The 20,318-nt window shown below is 41.0% G+C and overlaps 1 protein-coding gene across 1 annotated transcript; it reads left to right on the plus strand.

Moving 5' to 3' along the window:
* Positions 1-2,552: 2,552 nt before the first annotated feature.
* Positions 2,553-5,925, plus strand: LOC145109433 (putative F-box protein At1g32420). Its single transcript, XM_079046584.1, has 2 exons — positions 2,553-2,768; positions 4,594-5,925. The coding sequence occupies exon 2, from the start codon at positions 4,596-4,598 to the stop codon at positions 5,760-5,762; it is 1,167 nt and encodes a 388-aa protein (XP_078902710.1). The 5' UTR covers positions 2,553-2,768; positions 4,594-4,595; the 3' UTR covers positions 5,763-5,925.
* The last annotated feature ends 14,393 nt before the right edge of the window (positions 5,926-20,318 follow it).

A 20,318-nucleotide genomic window follows, 5' to 3' on the forward strand; every position in this document is an offset into this window, starting at 1 on the left:
TTGACAATACTCCTACCATTATTACTCAAATAGATTCACCATCCTCAATCCAATCCTCCCCAACAATCTCATCCCATTCATCACCACCTTCCACCCTTAACTCGAGTCCATCAAATACTCCAATCATCTCATCTATGTCTCCCTCTCCCACTCCACATCATCAACAATCTACAATTAGCTCAAGAGCTCGACAAAATCCTTCTATTCCTTCTCATTATCGTCCTGCTGACAATAATCAACATTCTATGATCACCCGTGCTCGCACCAACTCACTAAAACCAAAACTCTTCCATCTTTCCACATCTTCTTATCTTGAACCACAAACTTTCTCTCAAGCAAATAAGCACACATGTTGGCAAATTGCAATGAAGGCAGTGTATGATGCACTCATGAAAAATAACACATGGTCTTTAGTTTCATGTCCTACTAATACTAATGTTATTGGTTGTAAGTGGATTTACAGGATTAAAAGAAAATCGGATGGCACTATTGAACGACACAAAGCCATATTAGTAGCACAAGGCTTTAGTCAAGAGGCTGGGATTGATTTTTTTGAGACGTTTAGTCCGGTTATTAAGCCTACAACTATACGTCTTGTGCTCTCCATTGCTGTTTCTCAAGGATGGAAAATTCGACAACTCGACATTAACAATGCTTTTCTTAATGGCGATCTAACGGAGGAGGTATACATGAAACAACCAAAAGGCTTTGAAGACCCAAATAATCCCACCCATGTATGCCGCTTACACAAATCTCTTTACGGACTTAAACAAGCACCAAGAGCTTGGTTTACAAAACTAAAGCAATACTTGGTTACAAATGGTTTTAGAGCGTGTCAGTCCGATACATCTCTGTTTGTGCATATTTCATCTACCTCCACTGTTTATGTTCTTGTGTATGTGGATGACTTAATTGTAACAGGCACAAATGCATCTCACCTTCAGAAGTTTATCAATGCCTTGAATCAACAATTCTCACTAAAAGATCTTGGTGACTTGCATTATTTTCTTGGTCTTCAAATACATCGACATACAGATGATCTCCAAATTTCTCAACAGGCTTATATACAAGAAGTGATAAACAAAAGTAACATGGCGATGACAGCTCCGATGACGACACCGGCTGATCCTTATCATCGTCTTCAATTAGAAGGTGACCCATTTGAAGATCCAAAACTGTATAGACAGATAGTTGGTTCTCTTCAGTATGCAACAATCACACGTCCCGATATTGCTTACTCGGTTAACAGAGTTTGTCAGTTTATGCATGCTCCAACAACTAGACATTGGCAAGCAGTGAAACATATACTTCGATACTTAAAAGGGACTATTGATCATTGTCTTCACTTCAAACCCACTACAGTTCGCGCTCTTCATGCTTATTCTGATGCAGGTTGGAATTCAGATCGAGATGATAGTCGTTCTCAGTATGGCTTTGCTATCTTTCATGGTTCAAATCTAATTAGTTGGACATCCAGAAAGCAAAAAGTAGTGGCCCGGTCAAGCACGGAAGCTGAGTATAGGTCCTTGTCTTCCCTTTAGCTTCTTAGGTCCTTGTCAAGCACGGAAGCTGAGTATACGTTGTTTTGATTCGATATATATATATATATATATATATATATATATATATATATATATATATATATATATTGTTTTCTGTGTCACCTTAAGTTTCAGACCATCATCTAAAAGTCTAGACGCACCGATTTCTGGCGATAAATTTAGCACTTAGCTCTGTGACAATCCTCTTCCTATAAGGTTAAATGTTATACCTCCTCTAAAGGGGAGCGAGGCCCTATGCATACATCGGAATTCGACCTCCGCACCTGAGCCGTCAGCGTTTTCTTTCTCCTCTCCCTTCCCATATTGCCTCATGAACTTTTCTTTTTAATGTGTATAATATGCATTAAGCTTTGTATGTCGAAACATTAAACATGTTGAAGGAGTATGAGTTGGGTAGACGGACATGAAAAAGTAATAGTTGAGATTCAGATTAGATAAAGTCATAACAAATTCAAATGACAAAATAGAAACATTAGGAGTTGCGTGGGTGGAGGACGAGATCATGAGGATGAGAGAATGGTGAAACGGACTGTGTAGTTTGGGAGAGAATGGAAAAACTGAAATGAAGTATTGATCAAGCCAACTAAGATATTTCCACATTACAAAAACGATTTAATCCAAATGTTTTTTTACTTATGGTTTTGGTTTTGGATCTTTTTAGTTTATTTAAAGAATCAAAGAACTTTCATATAAATAAACGAGTCATTTTCGAGTTGAAATTTTCAACCATAACCTTACCCGTTTAAGTTTCGTGTCGTATCATGTCAACCCGTTTATTTAGACGGGTTGAAATATCTTGCACAAGTCCGTTTATTTCGTGTCGCGTTAGTTTTATATTTCAACTAACACCGAACTGTAGCATACTCGGCTCTACGTTTTGCCTCAAAGTGCTTATAAAGTTGTAGAACAAACCAAATTGGTTCTCAAACCGATGGGTTGAAGAGTCCATTTGTGCAGTTCTAGTCTTCTCCTTTAAGAAGAACAAAAGCATAGAAAAACAATTGTTTTGGGCCCAGAAAATATATAAACGTCGGGCTGGCCCACAGTTGAAAGTTACTAATTGAGTTTAAGCCCAGAAAATCTCTGCAGCTATGGCGTTAAGTTATGCTATCTTATGATCTTATCTGCGGAGTCGTCCATCCAATTTTTTAGCGACCAGCCGACAACAACTCCGTCAATCGTCCGCCGTTTTGTTCATCTTCTCCGGTAAGCGATTTTGTAACCCGTAGTGCGATTGTGATCGGATTTTAGACGCGATGTGTTATGTTTATCTTTTCCGTTAAGTAATTTTATCAATTGAATGCGATGATAATTAGGTTTTAGCCAGAATGTATTCTGTTTGTTGTTTCCTGTAAGGAATCTTGTCAATCGTATGGGATGATAATTAGGCTTTAGGATGTGTTCTGTTGTATGTTCTCCGGTGAGTGAATTTAATTAGGTTTTAGGCGGGATGTGGTTAAAGCATTCTGTGAAATTATTTAGCTTTTTAATCATCTGCACCATGAAGAGTAATACGTGAGTTTGATCATGTAAAGTAGAATTCGAATTTGAATTTCGGAATTGATAGTTTTTTTTATTTTAATCATGGAAACTGATCTTATGTGTCTGATATAGTTCCTGAGATGGTGTAAGGAGATTATGAGAAAAAGGGATCTGGTTTGGACACTATCTATCTAGTAATAAAAAGGGATATATATATATATATATATATATATATATATATATATATATCACGTAAAGAGGTCAAAGTTCTTTAGTGCCAAACCATTCAAATAAAGGCTTGTATGTTCTTGTAGTGGGTCAAAGTGGAAATCATCCAACTTGAACCAGATTAGGTTGTTAAAAAAGAATAGATTAGAAGACATGGACATATTCTAATCCAGCCTACAAAAGGTTTAGCACTTACACAATCAGCCTGTGAAATGTAATGAAATCAGTCAACAAAAATAAGTATTTTAGGTTATATTTGATGCAGAGTTTTGAAGGATTCTTTGATGTTGGATTCCTCCTCCTGAAGTGTGCACATGAATAACAGCGATTCTAGTCTTTTGAATGCATAAGGCATTCAACCAGATCCATAAAAAATTGTTCTGCGGGTCAAAGCTGATTAGGATCCCTAGTGTATAATCTCAGCTTCAATTCTTAGAAATGAACTCAATAACAGTATTTTTCAATTTATAAAATCAATTCCTTGTCATCTTTTTCTAGTCTCCAACTCCAGTAAGCAGTTTTCTGGTTTGATTCCAGTGAGTTTAATGTGTTTTCCCACTCACCATCTGTTTGTCATGTTGTTTGATGAATGATGAGATAACATGGCAAACAAAAATAAAATGGGATGGTGTCTATGGGTTTACAGTTTCTTAAATCAATAACCATTAGGATTTCTTCTTCACAGGTTCCATTTTAGTTTTATCTCTTCAATATCTTCCTGCTTTTAATATGCACATGACGCTTTCGATGTAATGCCTTAATGGAATTTTTTTTTGGGTTTCAAAAAAGACAACTCATTTGATTGAAAGATTCTCAAAAGTATTAACACCTGACCTGAGATGCAAGGTTCACTTGGAATGACACCATTATGCAGACGAGTTAGCTGATGCTTGTGTATCAGTGCCTACATGATTTGTATAAAACGAAAATGACAAAATCCTTGTGGGGTGATAGTACATTAGTCTGTTTGAGTATATGTATATGTGAGACGAACTTTATAAAATTAGAAAGAAGAAAATCAAATAACAAATATGTTTTAGAAAAGCAATGCTAATTAAAGGTCAATGTTTCTTGATATCTTGATGTTCTAGTTCTAGGCTGTTTATACTTTATTTATTTATAATTAAACATTCATACTGTCTCATTAGATTGCTAAAATATGCTTGTAGATTTGTATTTTTATATATGATGACTGATCGTAGGATAGACGGTAGACACACTTGAAACCTAGGATGTTTATTTGGAATTTAAATATTATAATACATCTTTGAATATATATATATATATATATATATATATATATATATTATTTGTATTGTAGTTATGTCTGGTCGACTTAGAAAAAAGCCGAAGCGCATGAAGTCGGCTCATCTATGCGATGAGTTGATTGTTGAAATCTTCACGAGACTACCGAGCAAATCCCTCCTCCGATTTAGATCGCTCTCCAAATCGTGGTATTCTTGTATTGGTAGCCCTGATTTCATCCGCATGCACACTTTTCGATCCCAACAAAAACTCCTAATAAGACACCGAGCTCATAAAGAGAATAAAGAAGGTGAATTAGAAGAGTTCTACACATTACATCCACAAGACCAATTGCCATTGCCTCGCACACATGGATACAACGATATAACACCTGTACAGTTTCCTTCCACACATTCCAATATTATTGGTTCATATAATGGACTTGTGTGTCTGTTTGATTATGATGAAAAAAGTATTAGTCTGTGGAACCCTTCAATTAGGCGCAAACTAACCCTGCCTGATTGTCCTCGGACATGCTATTCTGAGGTGGAGATCGGTTTCGGTTTTGACCCGGTCATTGATGATTACAGGATTGTGTGTATACCCGAACGTAATAGGAAAAAAGCAGGAAGATCTTTTGTTTATGCATTGAAGACAAACACTTGGCGTAGAATTGCTTCCCCTATGCCTTTGTTTAGTTCTGTGATGACAAAGCCATGTTTTTTCAATGGAGTATTGTATTGGTTGGGACACTATAATTTGACTTGGACCTATTATCTATTGACATTTGATTTGAGCACTCATGTTTTTGGCAGTATTGCATTGCCATTCAAAAATGTGCTATCTGTTGCACCAACACCCATCCAAGGTTCTATAGCTGCGGTTTCTTCGGTAGCTGCACCAACACCCATCCAAGGTTCTATACCTGCGGTTTCTTCGCTAGCTGATTTTGCTAATCAGATTTGGTTGATGAAAGATGCTTCTTGGTCTGCTTTTTTGAATTTTAAAAAAGATCAAGTTAGGGCACATTTATCAAGTGTTTTGCAACTGAGCACGAGTGATGATCTTGTTTTCTACAGCTTCTGTAACGGGTTCCAAGTTTATAATCTTAAGATTGGGGAGTTTTCAAGACTAGTGAACTTCAATGGTGCTTCTTTTGTATTTGATGTTATTCAGTGTCTTGAAAGCCTTCAGTTGTTAGGCATGGGGACCGCTTGTGAGGGAAACAAACTTACCTTTTCTTGAAGGAAAAATAACCCAACTTCATTAATGGATATATTAGATGATGATGATGTTGATGATGACTATTCATGTTTTACTTGTTTATTTCACTATTTTAATATGAGATGTCCGACTGTACGCTTATTATTATTATTTTTTTTATATTATAATTATACCTACATTTTAATCGATCCCAAGTCGACATTATAAATGTTTTCATGATTTTTTAATTCATAGGGCTAGTTTCCTTTGCATTTTGTCTTACTTAAGGAGCTCTCTGGTTCGAATCACACTGTGACGTGTACCCCTAACCCTTCTGTTGCTTATGTAGCAAAATATTTGCGGTTTGCATGGTTGTTGTTTTTTGGTTAACTTTTGTGCAAATATAAAAGGTAGACTCCAGAAACTTTACAAAGGTGTACTCTTTCAAAAAAAAAAAAACTTTACAAAATGTATGCAATTTATGTTAGGGTTGTCATTTAATCAATATTTTTTTGTTTATTATTTTATTATTTTATATTTATGGCATGTGGTTCTTGATATATTGACAAAAAATAATTTATAGTAAGGTTAAACTTAACTATACAAAAAGAGCATTTGTGTTGTGGTTTATTTACACATTCAGTTTTACTCCTTGGCGTTTTACAATGATTACAACCTTGTAGTTAGTTTCGAAATCGAATAATATTTATGGCATCATGTTTGATGAAAAGAGACATACAATTTTATAATTACGTTTGATGAAAAGAGACATACAATTTTATATCCATGTGAGTTCGAGTGTACATAAAACTTCATATTTCAACAGTATGAAGAACGGAAAACGTACTCTGATAAAATAAAGAAAAAAAAAACAACGATAAAAGGAAAAAAAACAAAGCCCCCCCACATTAAAAAAAAAAAACAAATTATTTGTTTTAGACTTGCAACTTATCGTCTAAGCTACATAGAGATTGCAAAATGATCTCTAACGAATAGATGTTCCTTGTTTGATTATTTGATAAGATGATACGAGATTGAAATTGAGTTTCTATTTCTCTTTCTATTTGCTTGAATATGCAAGATATTTTGATTTATCATCTTTACTGTTGTTGTAAATCTGATTTTTCTATATTTGTCTGTTTGATTGGATGATGTTTGATTGTCTTTTTTTTTTTTTTTTAATTTTTTTTTATCTATTTAATTGAGTTCTTGTTTTGGTTTCCATTTCTATTTGCTTGAATATGCAAGATGGTTTTTTTTCCACATTTTATGTATTTGATTATAGATGGATGCTAATGTCATATTAGACATTGTTAAGAATGAGGATTTCTACTCAATCTCTCAAGTTGCTGTTGCAAGCAATGCAATAACAAGTGATAATGAAGTTGCTACAGATGATGTATCAGAAGAAGATGAAATTGGAGAAGAAGACGACGAAGAATTTTTTGACGATAATTTTCAAGTTCTTTCAGTTTTTACTACTATGGAGGAAACAAATATGACTAATGATAGCAATTGGATTGTGTCACAATTAGTGATCAAGAATGATTTTACACAAGAGTTGGGAAAAGATTTTTTCAAGTGTAACATCCCGACTCCTAGGTACAATATTTAATTAATTTATTTTCATACTTTCAGAGCAACTCGACGAGTTGGATACCCCAACTCGCCACGTAGAGGAGTTAATTGGCCGCGTGATTCTAGAGTCTACTCGACGAGTCGGAGAACCCCGACTCGATGAATAGGAGCTGAGTGAGAAAACCCTAATTTTCAGGGTTTCTGTCCTATTTAAAGGACCTTAAGCCCTCATTTCCGCCTCCCTTATCATTCTAACCCTCTGTGAGAAACCCTAATCGTGTCTATCCATTTATGAGATAGAGAGAGAGAGGAGCTAACTTTGGGTGTTTTAGTGCACATTTGGAAGGAGAGTGAAGAACATCAAGCCTTGGAACGAGAAGAAGCTTGTGGATGAAGTGTTTCTCTGCGCTAGCTTCAGTTTGGAGGTAAAAAGCTACCACCTTGAGCATTTCTTTTGATAGATCTCTTTCTAGAGACTTTTAGGGTTTTTTCCGCCTTATCTTGTGGTTCCTAAGTTTATGGAGCTTGCCATGAAGTTGAGACTCCAGATATGGACAATAGGAGGTCCCATGAGCCCAAAGATCCAAGCTTTATCAAGCATTGGGCAAGCCTCCATGCATGAAACCCTTTATGGAGCTTGTTTTGGCATTTTAAGCCCTATATGTCATGCATGAACGTAAAGCTTGCAGCTTTACGTGATAAGTGAGCCTTAGAAGGCTAGATCCAGAGTATGAGACATCACTTCTGCCTAAAAAAACGTCTGAATGAGGAAATGGTCTGAAGGGACTTGACTAGTCGGTGAGCTGACTCGACGAGTCGGTTAGGGTTTTCCCCGACGAGTCTGGACGCGTGTAACTCGGCGAGTTGACGAGAAAAGTCGACGAGTTAAGTTGAATTTTCACGACACTTCTAAGGAAACGAGGGGACTCGATGAGTCACATAGATGCACTCGACGAGTTGGGTCAGCAGGGACTGTTGACTCGAGTGTTGACTTCTGTTGACTTTTAGGGTTTGGTCAAGACTTGGATTATGGAGACCATGGAGGGGCAAAATGGTCTTTCACCCATTCCAAGAGTTAGAGAGTGAGGTTGACCGAATTTATTTAGAGTTGTGGTGATAAGTGTTAATTAGAGATGGTTATGACATGTAGGTGGAGAATAGACCGTTCAAGGGGTACAAGGGTTACTTGCTTGCTTACGAGGTGAGTCTTCTCACTATACTTACCATGAGTGGTAACTTTGTGTGACCGGAGGGTCTTGTATGCTATTACTGAGTAATGTGATATCCTGCATTATGTCTTTGTGATTTATGTTGTGTATTCTTCTGAGCTTCATTGAGTTAGGACTGAAGGGTCCAAACCGAGTTGTGGGACCGGAGGGTCTCCACTGAGACACATCGACCGGAGGGTCTTTATTGAGATATAGGCATGAGAGGCTAATGAGATGTGTGTGATATTTTGGGGAACTCACTAAGGTGGTGTTTGTTTTTTGTCTGCAGATCTGCGTGGTCTCTTCTGTCTGCGCCGCGCAGACCACGCGCAGACATTAGCCTTCGCAGACTGTTTGTTTTTTTGAAGATTGCAGACCTAAAAATGTCTGCACGCCCTCTTCTTGGCGCAGATGTGGACCAGAGTCTTCTAACATCTTCAGACATCTTCTAGCCTAAAAAAACACATATATCTACATTTTTTAAGTTTTTTTTTTTAATTTATATTTTTTCCAACTTTATTAATGATAAAAAAATTGAAAAAAAAAATTACAAAACTTAAAAAAAAAACGTTCGACGATACAAACATGATATTTTTGACAAATTTATAAATAAAGATTTATTACAATAATAGTCGTTGAAGTTGTTTATATAAATACAAAAAAAAAATCATAATATATTCTTATATTTTTTTGCTAAATTTTGCAAAACATTATTTAATACACTATCGTCAATTTCTAGAGAAAATATTTATGCTACGGTTTTAATGGATTTAATTGAAAAAATCGAAGTTTATTTCCATCCATTTATGTATCAAATTCTTTGATCCTTAATTATAATGTTTAGTTATAACTTTGCAACCAAAATTATTGGTTTTTATCAAATATATATGTTAATTCATACCATTTTTATTTTTATTTTTTGTACAATAATACATAAAAGTTGATATAGATTTGTTAATTATTTATAACAAAGTCATAAAAATATTAAAAAAACACTTTGAAGTTTAAAAAAATCAGTTTGTTTAGATTTCAGTTTATTTTAGTAACCCGCAGATGTTAAAAAAACAAACAATCTTGTTTTTTCAGACTGCAGACGTTTGGTAATCATCTTCTATTGCAGAGGTCTACAGATGTGGTCCGCAGACTGCAGACATTTTGCCTCAGAAAAAACAAACAACACCTAAGCTTTGTGCTTACCGTGTTATGCGATATGTGTTTCAGGTACTTCTCAGGATCACGGGAAGGCGCCGGCTTGATTGTACACACGAGATGGAGTTATGTTTTGAGGATCCTGGATTTTTATTCAAACAATTATGGATTTGTGTTTTTGATATTTTGACACTTTGGGGTTTTTGAGAAATGTGTTAATGAGAATTATGTGATTTAAAAATGAAAATTTTGTTTGAAAATTTACAGTGTTACAAGTTGGTATGAGTGCCTTGGTTTGAGGGATTCAGATGTACTCTCAGGTATGTCTGGACTAAAACTGAGGATTTGAGAAAAAATTTCTAAAAAGAAATGATTTTTCTAAAACGAGTAAGAGTTTAAAGAGAAAACGAGACGGAGCAGTGTGTACAATCAGCCAGAGCCCGAGCGGTGATTTCCCAAAGTACCATTACTTGTTTACATTATGAGATATTAGAGCTGCATAGGCTAGGTATTGCAGAAATGCCTTAGCCTAGGGGTTGCTATTGATTGATAATATCTGCTATTTGCTCTATGTATGTGATGAGTAGGAGTGCTTAGCAGGAATCTTTCAGAGAGAGCTTTGAATAGAGGAGTAATCTAGGAGAGATACCTAGATGTGCGTTTGAGGAATCTATTGAGAGAGTAGTTAGATACCACGAGAGGTAGGGTTGCTTGAGCTCGGTAATGCCTTTTGAGTTGTGGATAGAGCGAGTGGAGTTGTATGCTAGAGTGGTTTTATGTGCCGGTGGAGGTTATTCGATGCCTGAATGCTGCTTGCTTTGTGCTTTGTGGAACTCTTGATGATGGGAGTCATGTACTAAGTGAATATGACGATATTCAGGAGGTAGATGGCTGGCATCATGAGAAGTTCTCCAGCAGCTGATGGCAAAAAAGTATGAGAACCTAGGAGAGCCTAGGGAGAAATTTTAGTGCGATGAGTATGCTATTTAGAGATGAGTATTCGCTGGAGAGCGAGCATGTTTAATGGGATTGGTGATCGAGGAGGTTGAGCAGCTACTTAGGAAGTCAGGGACAATCCGTGTGGAAAGTGTGGATAGATCTGGCAGGTAGTATGGGCCCGTACTAATGAAAGCAGAGGACCTACACTCGAAACAGGGAGAATTCCAGAGGTTCTAAATAGCAGGTTGAGGGGAGATAACATGGTTCGGGTACCATGATTCGTAGCAGAGTGTGTTTCCATCTTTACCAGTTATCCAGCGATGGGAGTTCAGACTGAGAATGAATATGGTAAACTGTGGGGTCAGAGGGCCATGTCGGTTGAGCTTCGATAGAGTGTACCTTGCAAGGAAAAAATTGAGTTTAGATCCCGAGGAGGTTGACTGGTGAGTTGCCAGTTGGAGTCGCAGGACTTGAGGAAAAGTGGAGATGATACGCTGTGGAGGTTGCGGTCTGGGTTGAGTGGTCGGCCGATGGTTGAGATGTCACTTTCTGTGACGAGAACTACACTATTTCCGTTTCCCATGTGGAGCGAAGGAGATAACGAGTTTCCGGTTTCAGAGTTTGGAGGTAAACCCTATGGGGTAGCATTTAGTTGAGATATTTTCACCAGAGTATGCGTGGTATGTAGGGGTGAGCGCGGTATGGTTCGGTGCGGTTATTAGCTAAAACCTCACCACTAACCGCAAATGCGGTTAATCCATTTTCAAAACCGCTTGGTGCGGTTATTTTTGCGGTGCGGTTAGGTGGTTATTTTTGCGGTGCGGTTTTTTTTTTTTTTTGTGTTGTGGTTATTAACCGCATGGATTTGATGCAGTTATTTTGTGTGCTTTTTAACCATAGTTTAGAGTTCAAACGGTTTTAAGAGTTCAAACATATTACTTATAATAATAATAATAAAACTGTAAGGTATAAGACAATTAACTTAAATCACAAACAACTAATATCTTAAAAACGTTAAATCAATAGTAATGAACAATAAATATCTTAAAATTGTCTAATTTCACCATTTTTCAAAGTTAAACATAACAAAAAACCAACACTTTTGTCTTCTAGTATTTTATCCATCTTTCATCCATAAGACTTGTCTTATTTTTAATATTTAATATATTAATAATTAATAAAAAAACTGTATATAATATATGCGGTGCGGTGCGGTTTTTTTTGCGGTTTTTGAAAACTAATATCCGCACCACACCGCAAATTTGCGGTTTTTGAAAAACCGAAAACCTCACCATCGGTTTTTATTGCGGTTGCAGTTTTTGCGGTTTTTGTGGTTAATTTTAGTTGCGGTGCGGTTTTTGCTCACCCCTAGTGGTATGTCTACTGCGAGGTATTCATATATCGTGAGAGAGTCACCAAAGGGGACTGAGATGGATGAGGACAAGGATATGCCTTAGATGAGTATAGTAAGGCACATTTTTGTAGTAGTTCCAGGTAATCAAGAGGAGTGTATCGGGGCGACGACCCTTGTTGTTTACGTTGTATATCGACTGTGAGAGTGAGGTCTCTTGCTTCTATGATAATTCACACGATGGCATGGTGGCTGAGGAATCAGAGATGAGGTAGGTGTGTGTGATAGTTCATTACTCTCAGGTTGAGAGGCGTAACTAATTTGGGATGGTCGAGATGTTCGGTGGTGTGTCAGTATGAGATTTTGGGTGACTAGAGGCAGACACATTGGGAGGATTTTGAGGTTTTCATCTGAGATACGTGATACTTGGAGTTATTCGGTCATTATCTGGAAGATCATCGAGTGTTGTGTGGTACGTTCCATGAGTCGAGAATGGTACATCTGGTGAGCCACTCTGTAGTGTGGTTTGTTTGGTATGTCAAGGGACGATGGTTCGAACCCTAAGTGGGGGAGAACTGGGTATTCTGCGGGGAGGATCCTCAATCTGATGTGGTACAAAAGTTTGTGTTATGGAGATCTGCAGTCCGAGTATATGAGACGGGAGTCATGTGATAGCAAGGCAAGTACATAGCAAGAAGATGCATGTTGCATATGCTCAGGAGAGAATGAGTGTCTTCACGGCAGGTGGCCGTTGGACAGGAATCTGATTACGGTCCATGTTTCCTCGGCGTGCCAATGTTGAGTATCGAGAAGGTTGGATTGTGGAGGTCAAGATTCGATTGTTGAGAGATTGATAGTCCGACGTATACATTGTTATCTGTGACTCCGAAAAGGGCATCAGTTGATGTGTTAGTCAACTTCAGAGTCAGTATGAGTAGTTTCACATGGGCTTGATTAGTAGAGGATGGGGCCTTAGATTGTCGTCAACGTGTTCTCAGTCATTGACGATTCTTCCGTGCTTCAAGTTGTGAGTTGGTGTACTTCGAGGCTTCGATTTGTATGAGTGGAAGGTCAGTGGTCATGGCAAGACATCGTGAGATTCTGTGATGGTGTATCGAGGTATCTGAGTATGATGCCCTAAATTGTTGGATTACTATGAGACTTGGGTTTGTCAGACGACAAGTGGAACATCAAGCGACTATATTTCTAGATGTGAGACCATCAGTTAATTGTCGCTAGACGGGCATTGTCAGGGGCGTGAACTGTACTGAGAGAAAGTGCTTTGTCTACGACAATTTTCATCAAGAGTAGTGATGCATAATTTGGGAAGGTGAGCGCACCTATCTATGTTGGACCGCGGAGGATGAGTTAGTGAACATGGTATGGTGATAGCTTGATGGTGAGATTGTGGGGTGACAAGAGAGTGAGTGGATCCAGATGGGAGTAATCACTTAGGACTGTCTGGGAAAACCGTGGGGTGAGCCCATGGTGAGTAAGAGAGAGTATCGTAATACTACGGGGAGCCGTACCATTCACGATGTTAGTAAGAGGGAGTATCGTGATACTACGGGGAGCCGTAGCATACACGATGTTAGTACGAGAGGGTATCGTAATACTACGGGGAGCCGTAGCATTCACGAGTCAGCAAGAGAGTGTTGTGGGACCCCGGGAAGCCGTAGTATCCACTAGTCAGCCAGAGAGTGTTGTGGGACTGCAGGGAGCCGTAGTATCCACTAGTTGGTGAGAGAGTGTTGTAAGATTGCGGGGAGTCGTAGCCTTCACCAGTCAGTGAGAGAGAGAGTGTTGTGGGACTATGGGGAGCCGTAGTATCCACTAGTCAGCGTGTGACACGCAAGTGTTGTTAGGCTTGGGGTAGCCTTGTCATTGGAGACTTTGGGAGTCTGGTGGCCGGACCAGGTGTGAGATTGGGGTCTCAGTGATGGTCGGGAACCATTACGACCCGAATTAGGGAAGGGGTTGCTGCGAATCGGAAATATTGAGGGTATGAGGCACGCGTAGATTATCGAATCTCGAGACATGAGTTGAGTATCAAGTTGAGATTTTGAATTTACAGATGGATTTCATTTGAGTGGTTATGATTTCCATCTGGTGTTTTAGACCTGTGTATGGGTCGGTTCATTGGCGTGGGGAGGACCACAAGGCACATGGAGAGTAGTAAAGAGTAGACGACAGAGGTCGGAAATGATGAGTGACTACAGATCGGTTGTAACATTAGCTTGGAGTAAAGCGAATTAGTGATTGCGTGTACAACGTGATTGATTGAGATAGTTCTGTTGGATGAAACGGCGGTGGATTTCCGAAGGTGCTAAGGGTAGCCTATGGCGGTAACATAGTTGGGTCGAGAGTCGACCCTATATCCGGGTTTGGTGTTGGGCATTGGAAGATGGCTGGAGTTATGTTCGCAGATATCAGTGGATAGTTTCGGTCGGGCATGGTCATTCAGTTCGGGGTCGGAGCTGAATCGTCCTGGGGTTTGTGTTGGGATGGTTCAGTTTGACGGGAGGTTAGACCTTGTGTAGGGTTTCATTTTCTTAAGGATCAGTAAGGGGTTTGTTCTTCCTCGGGTTGGAAGTTTCTGATTGGTTCGGCTGTCTTGAGGAGATCATTGTATGTTCTGATTTTCCAAGTTGTGCCTTGGAGCCCAAGAGTATGGACAAAGGAGTTGGCTCGATCTTTTATGAACCTTGGATTTGGAGTTTTGAGGTTGTGATGAGTTGCTCGAAGCGTAGGGCTTCTCGTCACCTTTCCGAATAGAGAGTGTAGGGGAGCACCGAGATAGTGCTCAAGACGACAGAGCAGATCCAACAGGTCAGACAGAGGTTACTGACAGCCCAGAGTCGTCAGAAGAGTTACGCAGACCGGCGACGATCCGAGTTAGAGTTCCAGGTCGGAGATTTTGTCCTCCTGAAGGTGTCCCCATGGAAAGGGGTGATTCGATTCAGGAAGCGGGGAAAGCTGGGCCCTAGATACATTGGTCCTTTCAGAGTGACCGCCCGAGTGGGTAAGGTAGCTTATCGGTTGGAACTACCTGCAGAGATTGAGTCAGATTCATAACACCTTCCATGTGTCCCAACTGAGTAAGTGTGTTGTAACATCTGTTCCATGTATTATTTAATTTATCTAATTTTTAGGGTTTTGTGCTTGGACTCGGTGAGTTGGGGTGCTCCAACTCGTCGAGTAGAGACTATTATGAGGACGCGGGATTTGGGTTCTACTCGACGAGTCGGGAGGCCCCAACTCGACGAGTAAGAGATGTAAAGAGAAACCCTAATTTTTAGGGTTTGCACCCTATTTAAAGAACATAATCCGCCTCTTGTGGCCTCCCTTATCGCCCTATTAGCCAGAGAAAACTCTAGTTCGACCTTGCACCTTCTTGAGTGAGAGAAAGAGCTTTTGTGAGCAATTTTGGGGTATTTGTGAAGGATTTTAGAGCTTGAAGAAGAATGAGCAAGGAGAGAAACAGTAGATCCGACATCTACTCTGTATTGGCCATCATTTTGAGGTATAAAGTCGTCACCTTGATCTCTAGTTGATTAGATCCCTTTTTTTGGAAGTAAATGACCATTTTTGGTGTAAAATGGGGTCAAACTTGGATTTGGACTTATCACAAGGATATGGTTCCAGATCTGGACCTCTCTAGGTCCCCAATGACATAAATTTGCTCACTTTATTTAGCTTAGCTCCTTTCCATGCACAAAAACCTTGCAAGAAGCCTAGTTTCGATGTTATGGCCTTGAAGGGCCTTGCATGCACGTAAAATTTGCAACTTTACATGGTATCTGCACTAGGAGAGTTTGAATCTGGAGTTTGGGACCTTAGATCCCACTGAAAAGGGATGAACTTGAAAGAGACTGAAGGAACTCGTCGAGTCCCTTAGCTGACTCGACGAGCCGGGTAGGGTTTACCCGTTTTCAAGATTCGGGGTGATTTCGGTGAAGAATCAGGGTTTTCAGTATGCATGGGTTTTCGGTCTTCTGGACATTTAGGAACTCGATGAGTTAAATAGGTGACTCGGCGAGTTGAAGAGTTACTCGGGTAACTCGACAAGTTGCTGGATGCACTCGACGAGTTGAGGTCAACATGGACTGTTGACCTTGACCGCTGACCTCGACTTTGACCAGGGTTGACCTTGAGGGCAGTTATGGTATTTCGGGATTGTGACAAGTTAATCACATCATGAATATAGGCGGTTGAGTCGGAGCGGTGCGTGGGATTTATTTGATCTTAGCTTGTCAGTTCAACATCCGAGAGGCGAGTCTTCTCACCATACCAATGGGTCTAAGGCACCAAGGCAAACCCATTTTATGATATGTGGATTGTCGATTGATTATGCGTTATGTTAGTATGACATTTGCATGGAAAACCACGTGGGGGTTTCTGTGACAGTAGACTAAGACCACGTGGGGGTTCCCGTGGCATTTGGTGTAAGACCTTGGAGGGTTTCCATGGCATCCTAGTATATTTGCTTGGTTAGTCTGTGTGATATTTGCTTGGTAGTGAAGACCATGTGGGGGTTCCCATGACAGCTGGAGAAGACTATGTGGGGGTTCCCATGGCAGGAAGACCATGTGGGGGTTCCCATGGCAGGTAGTTAAGACCACGTGGGGGTTCCAGTGGCACCAGGTGTAAGACCCTGGAGGGTTTCCATGGCTTCCTTATATGTTTGTATGCATGGCTTATGTGATTTATGTAGCTTTATAGCTAATATGATATGTGTTATGTGGATTGTGTTTGGGGTATGCTTTGGGGAACTCACTAAGCACTAGCTTACAGTTTGTGGATTTGTTTCAGGTACATTTGAGCCTAAGGGCAAGGGCAAGGCTTGATGGCACAGCGTGCACTCTCTCAGGCATTTTTTTATGGGACACTCTGATGTTTGGAAATAATATTGTTATGGATATGAAATTGAAAACAATTGTATTGAGATTTCATGGTTTATGGAAAAGTGTTTTTACTATTTAAAAATGAAAAATTTCTTTTGAAAAATTGGGTTGTTACAAGTTGGTATCAGAGCCTTGGTTTGAGGGATTCAGACACACTCTTGGGTGTGTGAGGACTCAAACTAAGGAAATGGTTAAATTGTTTTCAAAAATAAAATAAAAGTGAAAACTTTTAAGTATGGAAAAGAGGAGAGTGCAACGCGCGTGATTGGCCGAGCCAAGTAAATAGTTCCCCACTGTGTTAGCCATTTTATATTGATATTTGAGCTATGATAATCGTATGGATCTTGCTATGTGTATGCTTTTAAAATTGTATACGGTTAGGAGCTTATAGCCTTAGAATGATTGATTTGGCCTTATTTCATGTTCCTCGTTTGGTTGTGGTCCTAGGGTAGAATCTCTTAATAAAGTCTATTTGATCATTTTCTGTGTATAATTTACATGCATAAAGGCAACCTGTTATGATTGGTATGATTGATATGGGTAGAGTAAATCTTAGGGCCGCCTAAGGTTTGAGATATGTGGTAGTCTATGGGATATGATTTATTTTGGGACGAATTGGAGTTATCAGGTAGAGCACTGGGGAAGGTACATGTAGGTGTGGAAGGTAGTATTGGGCCCGTACTACTGAAAGCACAGGACCTATACCCGAACCAATGTTAGACCTGGAAGCTCTAAGGAGGACCGGTGTGGGAGGATCCTATTTATGTACATCCTGATCATTATGTTCATTGGTATTGCAATACAATATAGTGATGACACGACATGGAGTTGGGGGATCAGGATTGGGATCTGGATCTGGGTCGGGCGATGGTACCGAGCCCATCGACGAGAGGCTGCGTGAGCTCATCGCAGCTGAGGTTACGAGGGGCATCCTTGACGCCACCCCAGTTATCTTTGGGATGGTCAAGGATGGCATGATGGAGATTATGGAGGAGAGGCTTATGGCATTCAGAGCCGAGATTGTTGCGGGCCAGGTCGGGGCCCAAAATCGCTCGTTCCGGGAGTTCAAGGCGTGTGGGCGCCGAAGTTTTTCGGGGTCAGGGACCCCATTGTCAGCTGACGATGGGTGGCGTATATAGAGAACGCCCAGCGCACGAGTTCTTTCCCTGATGCGGCAAAGGTGAGCTTCGCTTCATGTATGCTGAGAGACAGAGCCCGAGACCGGTGGGGTGAGGTGACTAGTCAGGTGGGAGCAGCCGGTGTGGCTGAGATGACTTGTGCCGAGTTTGTTCGGCGATTCGATTTGGAGTTTGCACCAGCTATTGAGGTGCAACAGTTGGTGAGGGAGTTCCAGGAGCTCCAGCAGACCACCGAGACTGTGGCGGAGATCACTGCCAAGTTTCGGGAGCGAGCATTGTTGATCCCACAGTATGCTACCGATGAGGACATGCGGAGGAAGAGATATCATTCCATGCTGAGGGATGATATCCGGGAGATTGTGAGCTTTACAGGGTGTAAAACCCTGAATGAGATGGTGGAGAAGGCCCGTGAGCGGGAGATGGAGTTGGATTTTCGTACCAAGCAGAAGCCTGAGCAGGCACATACAGTAGTAGGTCAGGTTAAAAGCCTAAAACCTCAGATTCATCTAGTAGGGGCCAGCAGGCCTGTGCCCGATGTGCCAAATGTGGGAGGTTTCATGGGGGAGCTTGTCGGGGGACGAGCCCGGTATGTTATATGTGTGGTCAGCCGGCCACGTCAGTAGGGATTGCCCCAAGAAGGGTCTGATATGTTTCCACTGCAACCAGACTGGCCATAAAAAGGCCGATTGTCTGAGGTTGCAGGGAGGGGGAGGAGCAGTGGCGGCGCCTTTTCCCACCACGATGAGGATTACTGATGGCCGCCCTGCTAAGGCGGATGCTCCAGCGGTGAAGAGCCGTGCATTTCAGTTGACTACCGAGGAGGCTCGGGCAGCGCCAGACGTTGTGGCTGGTACGTGTTTATTTTTTCTCTGTTCTATGTTTATTTGCATTGCTTAAGTGTACATTGTGCTTGTATAGGGACCTTTTTGGTCAATGGTATGTCGATTCATGTTTTGTTCGATTCAGGAGCTACCCGATCGTTCGTGTCTCTTGCGCTTAGCAAGAAGTTCCGGGATGCGCCGGGATCTTTGGATTCCCCGCTCGAGGTAGAGATTGCAGATGATCGCACTGTGAGTGCTACGAGGGTGTATCGGGATTGTGTCCTGAATGTGCTTGGGGGAGAGGTTTCATGTTGATCTAGTCCCGATATTGTTGCGAGGGCTGAAGGTGATTGTCGGGATGGACTGGCTGGGGGCCAATGGGGCCATGATCGATTGCGAGTGCCAGTTGGTGAGGGTTCGAACCCCAGGTGGGGGAGAACTGGTTATTCATGGTGAGAGGGCCTCGCAGGGGCCAACCCTTTGTTCAGCTGCGAAGGATAGGAGATTTCTGTAGCAGGGATGTACGGGATTTTTGGCTTATATCTCAGATACGAGGGTTGAACCCACGACGGATGTGGGCAGTGTGCCGATTATACAGGAGTTTTGAGATGTTTTTCCCGAGGAGTTACCGGGAGTGCCTCCAGAGAGGCAAGTGGAGTTTCACATTGATTTAGTGTCGGGTGCCGCACTGATAGCAAAGGCACCGTACCGATTAGCGCCGTCCGAGATGCAGGAGTTATCTATGCAGCTTCAGGAGCTGCTAGACCGAGGGTTTATCCGACTGAGTAGTTCCCCGTGGGGAGCTCCGATCCTGTTTGTGACAAATAAGGATGGGTCACACAGGATGTGTATTGATTATCAAGAGCTGAACAAACTAACGGTAAAGAATCGTTATTCGTTACCGAGGATCGATGATTTGTTCGATCAGCTGCAGGGTGCGTCTTGGTTTTCCAAGATTGATCTTCGGTCGGGATACCACCAGATGAGGATTCGGGATGAGGATATATCGAAGACAGCTTTCAGGACTCGGTATGGTCACTATGAGTTTGTGGTGATGCCATTCAGGCTCACCAATTCCCCAACAACGTTCATGGATCTCATGAACAGGGTGTATAGACCGATGCTGGATCTGCCGGTGATCGTCTTTATTGATGATATCCTGGTCTATTCTAAGACCAAGGGCAGCATGAGCAACATCTGAGAGAGGTATTGGAGACCCTGAGGGCGGAGAGGCTATATGCCAAGTTCTCCAAGTGTGATTTCTGGCTGCGAGAGGTACAATGTTTGGGGCACATCATCAACCAAGAGGGCATTTCGGTTGATCCAGCCAAGGTTGAGGAAGTGATGCGGTGGGAAGTGCCGAAGAATGCTTCCGAGATCCGTAGCTTCTTGGGTCTAGCGGGCTATTATCGGAGATTCATCCAGGACTTCTCCAAGATTGATGTGCCTTTGAACCGCTTGACCAAGAAGAATGTGACATTTCGATGGGGCACAAATCAACAGTTGGCT

The sequence above is a fragment of the Lactuca virosa genome, chromosome 4 (genome assembly GCF_052849685.1).
Source record: "Lactuca virosa cultivar CGN04683 chromosome 4, Lactuca_virosa_CGN04683_v6, whole genome shotgun sequence".
In the NCBI taxonomy this organism is placed as follows: Eukaryota; Viridiplantae; Streptophyta; class Magnoliopsida; order Asterales; family Asteraceae; genus Lactuca; species Lactuca virosa.